Consider the following 14,920-nt stretch of genomic DNA (forward strand, 5'->3'; position numbering starts at 1 on the left):
CCCGGGATCGAATCCCACATCGGGCTCCCGGTGCATGGAGCCTGCTTCTCCCTCTGCCTGTGTCTCTGCCTCTCTCTCTCTCTCTGTGACTATCATGAATAAATAAATAAAAAATCTTTAAAAAAAAAAAAAAGATTTTATTTATTTATTCATGAGAGACCCAGAGAGAGAGAGAGGGGGGCAGAGACACAGGCAGAGGGAGAAGCAGTCTCCACACAGGGAGCCCGACATGGGACTCGATCCCAGGACTCCAGGATCACGCCCTGGGTCAAAGGCAGGCACTAAACCGCTGAGCCACCCAGGGATCCTCTAAATTGCTTTAAGCAGATTTTTTATGCAAGTTTTTTTTTTAGCTGTCTAGAGAACCACTGCAGCCTGAACTGTCTTTGTCATTATGTGGTAATTCAGGAACTCACTCAAGATTCTTCTGTTTTGTACTTTTTTTTTTTTCCCCAACTGCTTGCTCTTAGGCAGACCTATCATATATTTCTGGATGGGAAAACCTATTAATGTGCATTAATTTAATCTATAAGTTTGATGCACTGGACACAGTCCCAGTGGAATTTTTTTTCTTTTTACAAGAATGTTCTAAAAGTAATTGGGAAGTCTGAGCAAACAAGAATAGGTAGGGATACTGCACAAGTTAATGAGAGAACTTGAACTGTCAGGTAACAGAACATGTTGTTAACAACATAACATGTTGTTATGTTCACATCATGTGAACAATAAAGGCCTGGGAATAAAGGTCAGTGACACAGCAGAAAAAGTGAAAAAAAGAATAAGCATATTCATAAGAACTTATGTATGAGTCACTGGGGGAAATGATGAAATATTCAATTAATGATTTGGGAGCAACTCAGCTATTTGAGGGAAAGGTACAGGTTGAGTCTTATCTCAGGCCATATAGCAAAAAAACAACTGGATTAAAATGTGACAAAATAAAAAAGTTAAAAACCGAAAAGGAAATAAAAATGTTTCTATAAGTGTTTCTATGTTTTCTTAAGATTGTATTTATTTATTTATAAGAGACAGAGAGAGAGAGGCAGAGACGCAGGTAGAGGGAGAAGCAGGCTCCATGCAGGGAGCCCGACGTGGGACTCGATCCCGGGTCTCCAGGATCACTCCCTGGGCCTAAGGCGGCGTTAAACCGCTGGGCCACCGGGCTGCCCCTCTATAAGTATTTCTAAATAGTACTGGAAGCACTATCAAAGGCTTTTGATGTCTATTTAAATATTAAACCCTTGAAATAAATAAGCAAACAAACTGAAATCTTGTTATAGGATCAGGTCTTAGATCTCTAAGAGTATGTTCAAATATAGAATAAAATTCCCCCTGGGTTCTTTTCCAGCTTCAGTTAGTCTTGCAGGACAGTGGGAAGGAAGAGGATGCATGCTGAGTGGGGAGAGTGTAGGGAGGCAGAGTCAGATCCCATCTGGCCGGGGTGGGCCTCCTGCCGCTGCCAGGTTATTATAAGGGTTGCTGAGCGCTGGAGGGGAGGGAGCCCTGGAGGGTACCCCAGTTGGAGGATCCAGCCAGGATACCCCAGTTGATAACTCTCGATCATACACAAGAGTGCAGTTCATCCTTGGTTGTGGACTGCTGATGCCTGATGCAATGGGATTTCTCCTAGTCCTTGTTCTGTGTTTTCTTTTGCTTTCCCAGATCCTGTGGGAAAGCAGTAAAGTTCATAAACCATGTTGTCTTGTAGACATTTTTTAATCGGGAAGCTTTCCTGGACGTCCCTTGAAAGGGAAGGCAAGTAGTAGCCGTGTTCCTGGGAGGACAAAGGACACAGGGCAATTGAATGGTTTCTCTCGAGTGCGATTTGGGCCCTGGAGATACATTGGAAGCCGTGGAACCGCCGGGTCAGAGGCCGTGTGCGTGTGGAAGTGTGACGCACGGTGCAGGCTGCCCCCGTGGCCTAATGCCCCCCGCGGCCCCCTAATGGCAGAGGAGGTATTCTTCTCCACCTTCGCCCCGGCAGGCAGCGCGGCAAGCACTGTGGTCTCCGGCAGGTGGATGGAGGATGGACGGATGGACGGCGGCTCTGAAATCCTGAGTTGCGTTCTGTGGTCATGACTGAGGCCGAGCACTGTTCCACCTGTTTCAAGAGTCACCGGAATTTCCTTCTGTGGAAACCAGAGAGCATTCTAGAGCTGGACAGGCCTGAGAGACGAAGGCCCGTCGTTCAGCCCGCGGAGCCTGAGCCGAGCCCCTCGCCTAGCCCAGGACGGAAGCGGGGCCGACCCAGTTCTGCCGTGTGTCCTAGCGGCCTGGGTGAGGGCGGCACAGTCTGCAGAGGTCTGGAGGCCTCTGGGGCTCGGCTCTGGAACCACAAAGTCCGAGAATTCCGGGGCAGCGCCCAGACCGTGAGGCCAAAGGCTTTTACCCACACTGACCTCGGGGCCCTCATCCCTAAGCCAGCATTAGCCGTAGCTCTCGCCGGGGCTTTAGGAATTCGTGTTAATATAAAGTAGTTGAGACAAGGGCGCTCACACCTGTTATTATCGTCCTCACCTTTGTGCGTTTTGTTATCTGACTTTGCCCCCCACATGTAAGCTCTAAGGGGGCTTAAAGGAAATCCGTGAGTTTGGGCAGGGCACCTGAGCAGGGGGGAGCAACCAGGGAGTGTTCTCTGGGGAGCCCCTGTGGTCCAGGCTGCTGCTGAGCACCCGTCCTTGCCGCCTTAGTTCCTGCCTTCCCCCGGCTTTGCTATCAGCATCTTGCTTATCCTCCTGAGATAGTTGATGTGGAAGAAGCCATCACGCCCTTCCTGACTCCCTGAGATCTGAGAAGAAAACTTACCCACTTTGCGACAAAGCAGGGTTTTTAACCCAAAAAGCAGGGTTTGTCTTCTACAAGTACCCTCTTGCATGTTTCTCAAGAAAGATGAAAAGGCTCTGGATTATTTTTTTTTAATTTTTTTTTTTATTTATTTATGATAGTCACAGAGAGAGAGAGAGAGGCAGAGACACAGGCAGAGGAAGAAGCAGGCTCCATGCACCGGGAGCCCGATGTGGGATTCGATCCCGGGTCTCCGGGATCGCGCCCTGGGCCAAAGGCTGGCGCCAAACCGCTGCGCCACCCAGGGATCCCAAGGCTCTGGATTATTAAAGGAAGGACGGCATGTGTGCTGGATAGGTTGGGTCATGAGACGCAATCTCAAAGCAGACCGGAGGAATGAGAAGAGAGGATAGAGGGGAATTACTGAAAATGGGTTATTTTCGACACACAGTCCCAGGGGACCATCCCAGGTGTTCAGAGGATTGTCAAGAGTCATTTTCTTGTGTTTGTTGTTTCTAACGATGAGTGTTATTATTTCATCGTTCTTATTCATGGTTTTCATCCCTACGCCCGACCATTGCTAAATAGTGAAGAAGAATAGGATCAAATGCAGGGATGGGTCCAAGGACAGAGGCCACCCTAGCCTTCCCTTCCCGGAGGACTTGGAGGGCCCTCCTCCTTCCTCTCCTCCAGCTCGGAGCATCATCTGCATTGGCTTCCTGGACATCCCACTCGGTGGAAGGGCTGGAGAGGCTTTAGTGCTTCCTCTCACTTCTAGTCACCCGGTCACCCTGCCATTGCCTGCCCAAGCCTTAGCTGAATTAAAGTGGCGATTCTAACAGCTCTGGAAAATGAAGGAGACAGTTAATTTTTATGGGCCTCTCTGTTCTACTCTCAGTTCTAGTGTTTCTCCAAGTGTGGCTGTCTGACCATGTGTACGTGTCTCTTGGACGACTGTTGAAATGCAGATTCTCAGCCTCCTCTCCCCTCTAGAATTCCTGATTCGGAATCTCTGTGGGTAGAACCCAGAATACACATTCCTTGGAATACATTAAAGTTTGGAGCCACTGTTACTCTCTGCTAGTTTCTTATTTTCCTTCTCTCTCCCGTGTCTCCTTCCTTTCCCTTTTTCTTTCCTCATTTCTTCTGACTCCGGCTCACCTGCTTGGTCCTTCCTCCGCCTTAATGCTGTCAGTTCAGAACAGCCTGCTAAGCTGTTCTTCTAACATAATAAATTTAAGTCCTCTGGAAAGTCAGCTAGGAGAAAAAAAGAAGTATGTGTTTCCTAGTACCTTGCTTGTCTCCATAAAAGGGGCACCTGGGTGGCTCAGTCAGGTAAGCAGCCGACTCTTGATCTCGGGGTCATAAATTCGAGCCTCATGTAAAAAAAGAAAGGCATATCCAAAGCTGTCCTCTCCAAGCATCAACTTTGGGACGAACATCATTCTTTTAAGTACAGATAGGCATTGCATTTACAGTCACCTTTCCAGTATAGGAGATGGTCTCTCAAGTTTGGAAATGTTCTTCTTTGACATCCCGGTCGGTGACCACCAGCCTCAAAGTCAGACATTGGCCTGGGTACCATTACTGGAGGGGTAAATGAGGTGGTGGAGGCATTTGGGGGAAGTTAGGGAAGTGGGATAATAAGTCATTTGGGAGAGGGGTGCCTGAGGGGCTCACTTGGTTAAGCATCTGATTCTTGGCTTTGGCTCAAGTTATGATCTCAGGGTTGTGGGATCGAGCTCCGTACCCAGCAGTAAGCTTGAGATTTTCTGTCTCTTCTCTCTGCCCCTTTCCCAACTCAGACACTCTTTTTTTCTCTAAAATAAATAAATAAAATCTTAAAAAAAAAATAGTGTGGGATAAAGTGGGGTGGCCAAGGGGAGTGTCTGCGTGGAGTCTGGAGTTCTGACCTCTGCTTTTGTCTTCACAGCCACTGAAGGAAGAGATCAAGATGAATGCAGAGGTGAGTTCTTTACAAGGACTGGTTTAAGGCATGCGTTTCTTGCAGTGTTCCTCATGTCTCCTTCACACAGTGTCTTCTGTCCCTACGGAACTTTTTTCAAACGCATCAGCACAAACTTGAAAACATTTCCCCTCCAGCCTGATAAGCACATGGCTCTGGGTGATATGAGAAGAATTAGACCCTGTGTCTGCCCAGCTTCAGTTAGATTAGAGTTTATCTATTACAGTTAATCCTGAAACAACACTGCAGGGCTTGGGCGGGAGCGGCAGCAGGCGGTGGGGGTGCTGGGCCTCAGCCCTGCTTTGTGTTACCCTGGGGACACTTAACCTCTGCTTCCGGGCCATTTCTCTGCATTGTCTCCTAGGCTCTCAGATCTACTCTCCTTGTTCCTTGATCTGCTGAGATTTCTAGTCACTTTGCGCTTTTGTTCTTTCCTGACGAGCAGCGCCTGCCTGCCTTTCCTCCTTTCCAAGTCCAGCCAACCCTTGGTGTCCATCTCTTCAACCACTCTTGGGCTGATGTCCCCAGCTGCTCATCTCCTTGTCCTGTTGATCCACAATGCCAAACCCAGGACAATGGTGTCGGGTGAGTGGCACAGCTTCATGCTGTTTGCAGCTAGTGGTTGTCTCCAGACCCTCATGTGGTGCTCAGCACGGCTGAGTCCTCTTTCCCTCTGCCCTGGACGGCCAGGTCCAGTCTTCTTCCTGCCTGCTCCCTCCTCACTCTTAGTATCTGGACCACTTTTTACCTAACAGAGAAAACTTAGAACCGTCAGACATCATCTGTCTCAAGTCCTGCCTTCCCATTCGCCTTACTGTGAAAGGGATGTTTATCAGTGAGAGAGCTCTAGGCCGTCAGTATAGGAAAACCCAACTTAATGTGTTTTTTTAATCTTAGAAGTCCAAATGGAGTCAGACTTCAGGGCTGGTTGATCCAGTAGCTCGGCAGTCTTGAGGATCCAGGATCATTTTGTCTCTCTGCTCTTCATTCAAATGTTGGCTTTCTCCTAGAGATAGTTCCCCTTGTGGTTATAGGATGGCTGCCAGCAGCACTTGGGGTTACATGCTTCCTCATTCACTCTGAGTAGAAGAAGGAGCTAGGCTTCCTGCAGCTCTCTCTGGAAAGTAGGAACCTCTTTTTTTTTTTTTTTTTTTTTTTTTAAAGCCTCACCAGATGCCTCCTTAGGTCTTATTGGCAAAAATTATGTCACATGCCCACCCCTGGGTAAGAGGGGCCAAGATTTTTCCAATTGGCTTAGACTAATCAGGCCCACCCTGAAGCAGCACCCCCACACACACACCTGGGCTGGAGATAGGAAGAAGAAAGGGGAGTGGACCTATCCCATCCGTTGTCCCTAGAAATTCCTGTGCATACTCTGAGTTACAAAGTCTGTTGTGTCCTCAGACCTCACGCTGCCTCCCTAATGATTTCCTTTACCAGCTGCATTGTTAACCGCATTTCTCATGACTTTCCCATGAATATTTCCAAATGCTTTATTTTATTTTTTTAAGGATTTATTTATTTATTTTAGAGAAAGAGAGAGCATGAGTGAGAGGGGTGAGGCAGAGGGAGAGGGAGAATCTTGAAGCAGACTCCCCACTGAGCACAGAGCCCCCAATGCAGGGCTTGATCCCAGGACCCTGAGATCAGGATCTGAGCCGAAACCAAGTGTCGGATGCTCAACCAGCTGAGCCACCCAGGCACAAAATGCTTTAGTTCTTACTTTCTCTAGGACAGAATAACACATGATATTTTGTCAAACTACCGTAGTCCTATTTTTTCTTGTGTCTTTCAAAGGGAGGCTTCTTGAAAGAGATGTCCACAGGTCATTTCTCCCATTTTTCTTCCTCTCTCCAAGTCATTCTCAACCTACTGCAGCCAGGCCTCTTTCTTACTGAAATTCATCTTAAATAATAATTTAAAAAAATATATTTTTGTAATCATGTCAGTACATATACGTAGGATAAAACTCAAAAGCCCTAAAATGACAAAAGTTGCAAGTAGGTCTCCCTGCTGCCCAATCCCTTAGCCTTCCCCATTTCAGGGCTGACCTACTTTTGAGCACTTGCTGGTGCCTCTGGCCCCTTAATGTGAAGGCCCCTGTGACTCACTCAGATTCTCATGGTCTTTCGACGCTTCCTTCTTTGATGACTTTTTCCTCTCGACCGTTGAAAACATGTGAGACCCTGGGTTTTCCTTTAACTATCTTCCCTTCTCTTCTGCCTCAAACACCCATTGTTCAGCATCTGTGACCACGTTCTCACTTCCCTTTTTATGTCAGCCTCACTGGAGTCTGACTCAGCTCTCACTGTTCCACCAAAACCTCGCCATTGAAAGGCACCAGGAACATCCACGTTGCCAAATTTGGTGGAAACCTCCCTTTTGAAGCATTTGACACTATTGGCCAGGTTCTCGCAGTGTTGCTATGACATCCCAGGGTTTCTGCCTATCTCTCTGCTCACTTCTTCTCAGCCTCTTTCTTAAGCTTCTCTTCCGCCTACTTCTCGAAACTTTGTGTTTCCCGGGATACCTCTCGCCCTACCCGTTGTCTCGGGCTGCTCACCTGAGCCCACAGTCTTCATCAGTCGTTTGCTTAGGAATGTCTCAGATGGATTTGTCCAACCAGATCCTGCTCCGGCCCCAGGTCTGCACATCCGGAAGCCTGCCGCACTGCTCTCTACCAAGAGGTTCCATCTAGCACCCCTGCTCATCATAACCCACGCTGGACCTGCTGCTTTTCACCTGCCCCAATAGGTTGCTCAGGATTAGCGCTATTGCCGTCTGTATACATGGCCTGGGAGCCTGACATCCTCCCCACTCCTTTCCCACACTCCATGCTGAAATTCTGTTTTCTTGATTTAGTCACTAAAGCATAAATGGAACAGTACACTGTCCCAGACTCTAGATTTGGCTTTATGGCTTTAATGGTAAAAAAAAAATAACATACTCCCATACTCATGGAATTGGCTGAGAAGCGGGACCATAATATCTTCCAAGTCTGTCTTTTTCTTGCTTGACTTTACTTCCTCATCACTTCCTCACTTCCTGTACTTACTCTCCTTTCCTTACCCTCCTCTAGGTCATTGTCTCTCCCTCTTGGGGGGCAGAGGAGGAGGCCTCAAGCAGAGAAGGTACTCCTCAGCCCCTGTTTGTGACATGTGGTCTCTGTTGGTGTGTGCCGGGCTCCTCTCTTGTATTTATTTTCTCATTCGTTTTGATCTTCATCCTCATTCTCACCCTTCCAAAGACAGTTATTCTAATGGATTAAATGATTACCTTTTTGTTTTCATGTACTTATGAAAATATATGTTATTGTTTTATTTTACAAATACCCTTTACATTTGGTAAAATAATATATATATATATATATATATATATATATATATATATATATATATATATATTATTTATTTATTTATTTTTTTTTTTGGTGCACAAGTTCTGTGAATTAAAACACATGCATTGATTTGTATAACCATTACCACAGTCGGGATTTACACCCTCACTCCAAAATATTCCTTTCTGTTGTTGCTCCTTTGTTGTCACAGCCTCCCTCACCCTGAACCCCTGGCAACCACTGTGTAGTATACTTTTAATTTCAGTAATTATATCATGTTACAGTTTATATCTTGTTCTCTTATTTTTTCCACTCAGCTCTACGTTTTCAAGACATAAACAGAGTTAATCTGCAGCACCGTATCCCATGATGTGCATTTATTTAATGCTAACAACACACCTATGAACAAGATACTATTGTTGCCTCTGTTTTGTAGATGAGGAAAATGAGGGTTAAGTAACTTGCTCAAGTCACGGGGTATTGGGGCAGAATGGTCCTGCAAGCCCTAGTATCTCTTGACTCTCTGAATGCCTTTCTTCTTTTGGATATCCAGCTAATCTTATCCATGCGTTCATATGTCATTTCAGTTACATGAAAAGTTTCTTGAGCTTTCTCTTCAGAAGTGATATCTCTCGGTAATTCCCGTTGCCCTTTATCTTGTTTTTTGTTACCTTCCATTCTCTGACATCAAATATAGCTGTCTGTCTTATTTATATTAGTATGGCTATAGTGATGCCTCCTCCATACTTTGTCCTCACCAAATGGCAGTTATTATTTAGTGAGGCAATCAGATGGTTCAGAAACTGTTGAGTAATCTTATAATGCAATCCAGAATCTTGTAATGCAACCCAGTGGATGGGCTAGTGAAAATGTAGTGGAAGGAAATCATACGACAGAAAATTTCAGGGAAAACTTGCTGTGACTCAGCAGCTGGCTGGAGTAGAAGGGTGAAGGACCGTCAGCCTCAGCTAGCCCTTCCATCTCAGAGGAAGTTTGTTGAACACGGGAATGACTCCCAGGATTTCAAGCTGAGTCACTGATAGAATTTGTGGAGCCAGTGGCCTTTGCCCAGAGGTCAGAGCACAGCCTGTCAGGCGGGGTGGATGGTTGGCACCTAGTACAAAGCATAATGTCAGAATGAGATGGCGAAAATTGGAAATGCCTAGTTGGCATTTCTTCTTAGGACTGGAGCTTGGAGGAAAGGGTAGCTCACAGCTCAAGGTGTTAGAGTTCTCAGCATACAGGTGGTCATAGAAACCTTAGGAATGAAGGGATCCCCCCTGGGTGGTACAGCGGTTTAGCGCCTGCCTTTGGCCCAGGGCGCGATCCTGGAGACCCGGGATTGAATCCCACGTCGGGCTCCCAGTGCATGGAGCCTACTTCTCCCTCTGCCTGTGTCTCTGCCTCTCTCTCTCTCTCTCTCTGTCTGTGTGTGTGTGACTATCATAAATAAATAAATAAATGAATGAATGAATGAATGAATGAATGAAGGGATCCCCCACCCCAAATACAGGGAAGAGAAAAAAACAGAGGGACAAGGATTGACCACTGGGAACTACATCCAGAGGGCAGGATAAAGAAGGAAAGCAGTGAAGTGTGAAAAGAAAAATTCAGTAAGAGGTGGGAGAAGCCAAGAAAGGAGGGAAGGTCTGACAAGTTTTAAATATGGCTGAGGGCCAGGAGAGTGCAGCTGAGAAAAAGCCCTTGGATTTAGCGACGAAAAGGTGGTCTGTGATGGACAGTGTCATGGTAGTGGAACCAGGTGATAGCGAGGCCAGAAAGTGTGAGTGAAAGCAGCACTTGTAGCCTGGAGGTGTGAGGAGTTAGATGATGGGGGCCAGTTGACCAGGCAGCGAGGGGCAGAAGGTCCCCAAGATGGGGAGCAGAAGATTCTGGGCACCGTAGAGGGACCTCCTGGAAGGGAAATGGGAGTGCACCAAAGAGTCCACCAGCTGTAGAGTTCTAATCTGCTTGGAGCATCCTTTGGACGTTTGTATCTATTTTAAGTGTTTTTATTTTGGATAACAATGATATATATATCATTGTTGTTATATATATTATATATCCACATGATTCAAAACTTTAAAGAATTTAGAAAAAAAAATTACCCTAAAAAGTCCCCTTCCCTCCCAGCTGCTCTGTGTCTCTTGCTCCTAGGCAAACAGTGTTACTGGTTTGTTGGCTATCCTTTCAGAGATTCTAAACATATACAACATTTTTTTTCTCACCAGCTGTCCCCTCCATTTTTTGTGCAAACTAATGCACAACTTACACTGATTTGTATCTTGTTTTTCTTACCCAACAATCTGTCTTGGAGATCAATCCCCCCCTTTTTTTTTTTTTTTTTAAGATTTTATTTATTCATGAGAGAGAGAGAGAGAGAGAGAGAGAGAGAGAGGCAAAGACACAGGCAGAGGGAGAAGCAGGCTCCATGCAGGGAGCCCGACATGAGACTAGAACCCGGGACCCCAGGATCACACCCTGGGCTGAAGGTGGCACTAAACCACTGAGCCACCCAGGCTGCCCAGATCAATACCTTTAAATACATAAAGAACTTCTTCTTTTCGATGGTGGTATAATATTCTATTTTAAGGGCCTACCATAACAGATAATCAACCCGCTAGTAACAGTGTATATGTTATTTTCAATTTTTTGCTATTATGAGTAAGGTAGCAATAAACCCAAGTCATCTTATTGTGTATCTCTATAGGATATATTCTTAGAAATGGATTTCCTGAAGCACAGAGTATTTGCAGAAGTATTTCTGAGTTGCTCACCACAAGAGTTGCCCATTTTTCTCTCCCTCTTGCGATGTATGACTATACCTGTTTTTCCACACTCACCAGAGTGTTGTCAAACTTCTTGATCCTGTAAACAGTGGATGTTTACTGATTATTTGGAATCTCCTTTCCCCCTCCCAGAGTGGTGGTCCAGTACTTGCCCTCATGAGATTCCTCCAAAATGATTTTATTTTATTTTTACAGAGGGAGAGAGGGGGCCGTGTAGAGAGAGAAGGGGAGAGAGAGAGAGAATCTTAAGCAGACTCCACACTCAGCACAGAGCCTGACATGGGGCTCGACCCCATGACCCTGAGATCGACCTGAGCCTAAATCAAGGGTTAGATGCTTAACTGACTGAGCCACCCCCTTATGTTTTCTTTTACCCTTTTCATCTCAAAACAGTTTTTTTCTAAGTTGACAGAATGTGTTCTCTTAATCCTAACTTCCTCCGAATTCTGTGATCAGATCTGGAGTTCCAGACACCAGCTTCTTTGAGTCCAAAAGGGGGAGCAAGCTCACCTGGTAACAATGATTTGACCCTGAATTAGTTTTTGAGTCACTTTGCCGTCCCTTATGTGTGTGTGTCCTTTTACTGCTGTCTTAAAAGTGCTCCTGTTCCTGTACTTCCGTAGTATTTTTCCAAAGGTTTGAGATAGCAGAGCAAAGCAAATAACTAAATATGGAGTTTTAGACATCCTGGCTTCTAGAAACTTATGGCCCTCCCCTTCTTGGCTCCTTTCTCTGTATTCTTCAGCCTTTTCATAACCCGTGTGTACCGTTCCCCTTTCTGCTCCTCTTTCTTGCCCTTTCTTCAGCCTTCTGCTGATTCTGACCCCCAGAGTTTTAGCCACTAGGATCTGTGGATTTTCCAGTTATCTTTCTATTGTTGATTTCTAGTGTAATTCCATTTTGGTCTCAGAACAGACATTGCATCACTTTTGTTCTTTTAAATTTTTGAAGTGTGTTTCGTGGTCTAGAACGTGGTCTGTCTTGCTGAATGTTCCATGTGAGCTTGAGAAGAATGTGTATTCTACTGTTGTGAAAATAGTCCATAGATGCCAGTGTTACCCAGTGGACTCATGCCAGTGTTACCCAGTGGACTCATGTTGTCGAGTTCAGCTGTGTTCTTACTGCTCTTAGCCTGCTGGATCTGTCTACTTTTGACAGAGGGGTGTTGAAATTTCCAACTATGATACTGGATTCATCTTTTTCTCCTTGCACATCTACTGGGTCTTGCCTCACGTAGTTTGATGCTCTCATTAGGCACATATATGTGAAGAGTTAATATTATTGGATCCCAATATTATGTAATGCCCTTCTTGAAATTACTGTAGTCACTTTTGTACTTTAGATTAATATTAACTTGGTATATTTGTCTCCAGCAATTTACTTTTAATCTGTATGTGTCTTTATATTTTAGTGGATTTTTTGTAAACTGTATATCATTGGGTGTTGTTTTTGATCCACTGAGATGTTCTGTCTTTTTAATTGATGCATTTTGACCATAAACGTTCAAAGTGATACAGTTAGATTCATATTTCTTGCTATTTTCTATTCGTTGCCCTTGTTCTTTGCTCCCATTTTTGTCTTCCACTCTTTTCCTGTTTTTTTTTTAATATTTTATTTATTTATTCATGATAGACATAGAAAGAGAGAGGGGGGGGGGCAGAGACACAGGCGGAAGGAGAAGCAGGCTCCATGCCAGGACCCCGATGCGGAACTCGATCCCGGGGCTCCAGGATCACGCCCTGGGCCAAAGGCAGGCACCAAACCTCTGAGCCACCCAGGGATCCCCTTTTCCTGGTTTTAATTTGAGCATTTTATGATTCCATTTACTCTCCTCTCTTAGCATATTGGTTATACTTCTTTTTAACCTTTTGTTGTGGTTGCCCTAGAGTTTGTAATATATATTTACAGCTAATCAAAGTCCACTTTCAAATAACAACTATACCACTTCACAAGGTGTGAGTATTTTAACAAAATACTCCTATTTCTTCTCGTGCTTTGGGTCATTTATTTCACTTTTATGTAAGCATACATAAGCATATAAATTCATAAGATACATATGTATAAACATGCATAATTAAATATTGTTGCTGTTACTATTTTGAACAAATTGTTATCAGTTAGATGAATTAATAAGAAAAGGTTATAATTTTACCTTCACTTAATCCTTGTTGGTGCTCTTCCTTTCTTTATGTAGACCTGGATGTCTGCCTTTATTATTTTCTTTGTCTCTAAAGAACTTCTTTCAACACTTCTTACAAGACAGTGTAATGGCAACAAATCCCCTTGATTTTTTTTTCTTTTTTTTTGCCCAAGAACTCTATTTCCTCTTCACTTTTGAAGGATCACTCAACAGGGAACAGAAATCGAGGTTTGTAAGTTTGCCTCTCAACACCTTAAATAGTTCACTCTCCTCTCTGTGCTTGCATGGTTTCTGAGGGGAAGCAGCGTGGAGTTTGTTTGCTTCTCTGTAGGCAAAGTGTTATCTCTTCTGGCTTCTTGTCCTGCTGGTGTCTCGCCTCCTGCAGCTGCCTGACAGCCCTTCCACAGTCTGTTGTGATTTCTTCAGTCTCTGTTCTCTTTGCTTTTCAGTTTTGAAGGTTACTATTGAGATATTCCTGAACTTGGGGATGCTTTCCTCAGCTCAGTCCAGTCTACTCAGAAGCCCGGGAAAGCCCTTCTTCATTTCTGTTAAACGTCTCTGATTTCTAGCTTTTTTTTTTTTTTTTTGGTTCTTTCTTAGGACTTCTGTGTCTCCTGCCCATCTGTTGCTGCATACTGTCTGCTTTATCTGGTACAGTCCTTAGCATACTCATCGTACTTGTTTTAAATTATCATCCTGGTGATTCCAACACCTCTACCATGCCTGGTTCTGATGCTTGCTCTTTCTCTTCAGACTGTGGTTCGTTCTTTCTTTCTTCTAGTCTTCTCTTCCTTTTCTTTCTTTATTTGCCTTTTGGTATGTCTTCTCAAATTTTTCTTGATATCCACACAGGAGGGACTGTGTAAGAAGAACTGCTATAAAGCAGGCCTTTAGTGATGTGGTGAGGGAGGGTTGGGGGGGGAGCATGCTACAGTCTGATGAATAGATCTGTTAGTGAGTCTGTGCCTCTGAACTGTGAACTCTACAGATATTGCTCAGTTTTGTTTTTTTGTTTTGTTTTTTTTTTGTTGTTTTTGTTTTTTAGGTGGGAGAAGATAGCTTGAGTGGGCTAGAGGTGGGTATTTCCCTTCCCTGAAGTCAGTCAGGCTCCGACAGTAATCCAGCAAGTTAGGCTCTGGGTGCTTTTCCCTGAGGACAGGCCCTGTTAAGAACAGAGTGCTCTGGCATGTTTCAAAAATGGTTCTCTTTCTCTCCTCTTCCTGGATGCACAAGGGGAAATGTTTCCAATATATATTGCGTGAACTTGATTAAAATTCCACAAAACTGAGGTGGTCCCCCTATGACTGGGTCATCCTGGACTTTTTAACTCTCAGAATTGTCTGTACTCAGCCTCCAGCAATTCATCATTACAGTTGATGCCCTCCTTACCGTGGCACTGGTTCCTGTGGTGGTTTCCACTCATGGGTCTGTGCTCTTAGTCAGTTGTTATTCTCTGCGTTTGCCTGTTTTTCCCATCTTGGGGATAGTGGTTTGACCTATATTTTAAGGATCCTCAAAGAAGTGTTGATTTTTCAGTCTGTTTAGCTTTTTCATTGTTGTTAGAATAGCATGGCAACTTTCCAGCTCCTTACATGTCAAATGGGAAACCAGAAGTCCTTATGTCTTTGATTTGCAGTTTCCTTCCAGAACACGCCTTAAACAGGCGTCATGTAATATGAAGAGGCTCAGGTATAATGGTTGAGTTATTTTCCTCAAAAAATAAAGTCCTTTTTTAAAGAGGAACTCAGCTGTTAAGATATGAGTATTTGGGCCCTCTGTGACAGGTTTGCAAGGCAGTGTTGTCTAAATCAAACTCTAAAGTGCTTGATCATTCACTCTGACACTGTGCAAGCCAGGTCATATATACAAGTTTGTGTGTATCATTAAATTTTGAAATGAAGAAA

The 14,920-nt window shown here is 44.5% G+C and overlaps 1 protein-coding gene across 8 annotated transcripts in view; it reads left to right on the plus strand.

The window, feature by feature from the left end:
* BLVRA (biliverdin reductase A) overlaps positions 1 to 14,920 on the plus strand; it is a 77,810-nt gene that overhangs the window by 27,568 nt on the left and 35,322 nt on the right. For 4 of the 8 annotated variants that reach the window (XM_072791669.1, XM_072791673.1, XM_072791672.1 and 1 more), the window contains one exon: positions 4,718 to 4,750. In XM_072791669.1, the coding sequence (XP_072647770.1) occupies positions 4,718 to 4,750 (33 nt within the window). Of the gene's footprint in view, positions 1 to 3,881; positions 4,120 to 4,717; positions 4,751 to 5,293; positions 5,336 to 7,829; positions 7,882 to 14,920 lie in introns of those variants that run through there. The other 4 variants (XM_072791668.1, XM_072791667.1, XM_072791674.1 and 1 more) reach the window with 4 other exon arrangements.

The sequence above is a fragment of the Canis lupus genome, chromosome 21, assembly GCF_048164855.1.
Source record: "Canis lupus baileyi chromosome 21, mCanLup2.hap1, whole genome shotgun sequence".
Taxonomy (NCBI): Eukaryota; Metazoa; Chordata; class Mammalia; order Carnivora; family Canidae; genus Canis; species Canis lupus.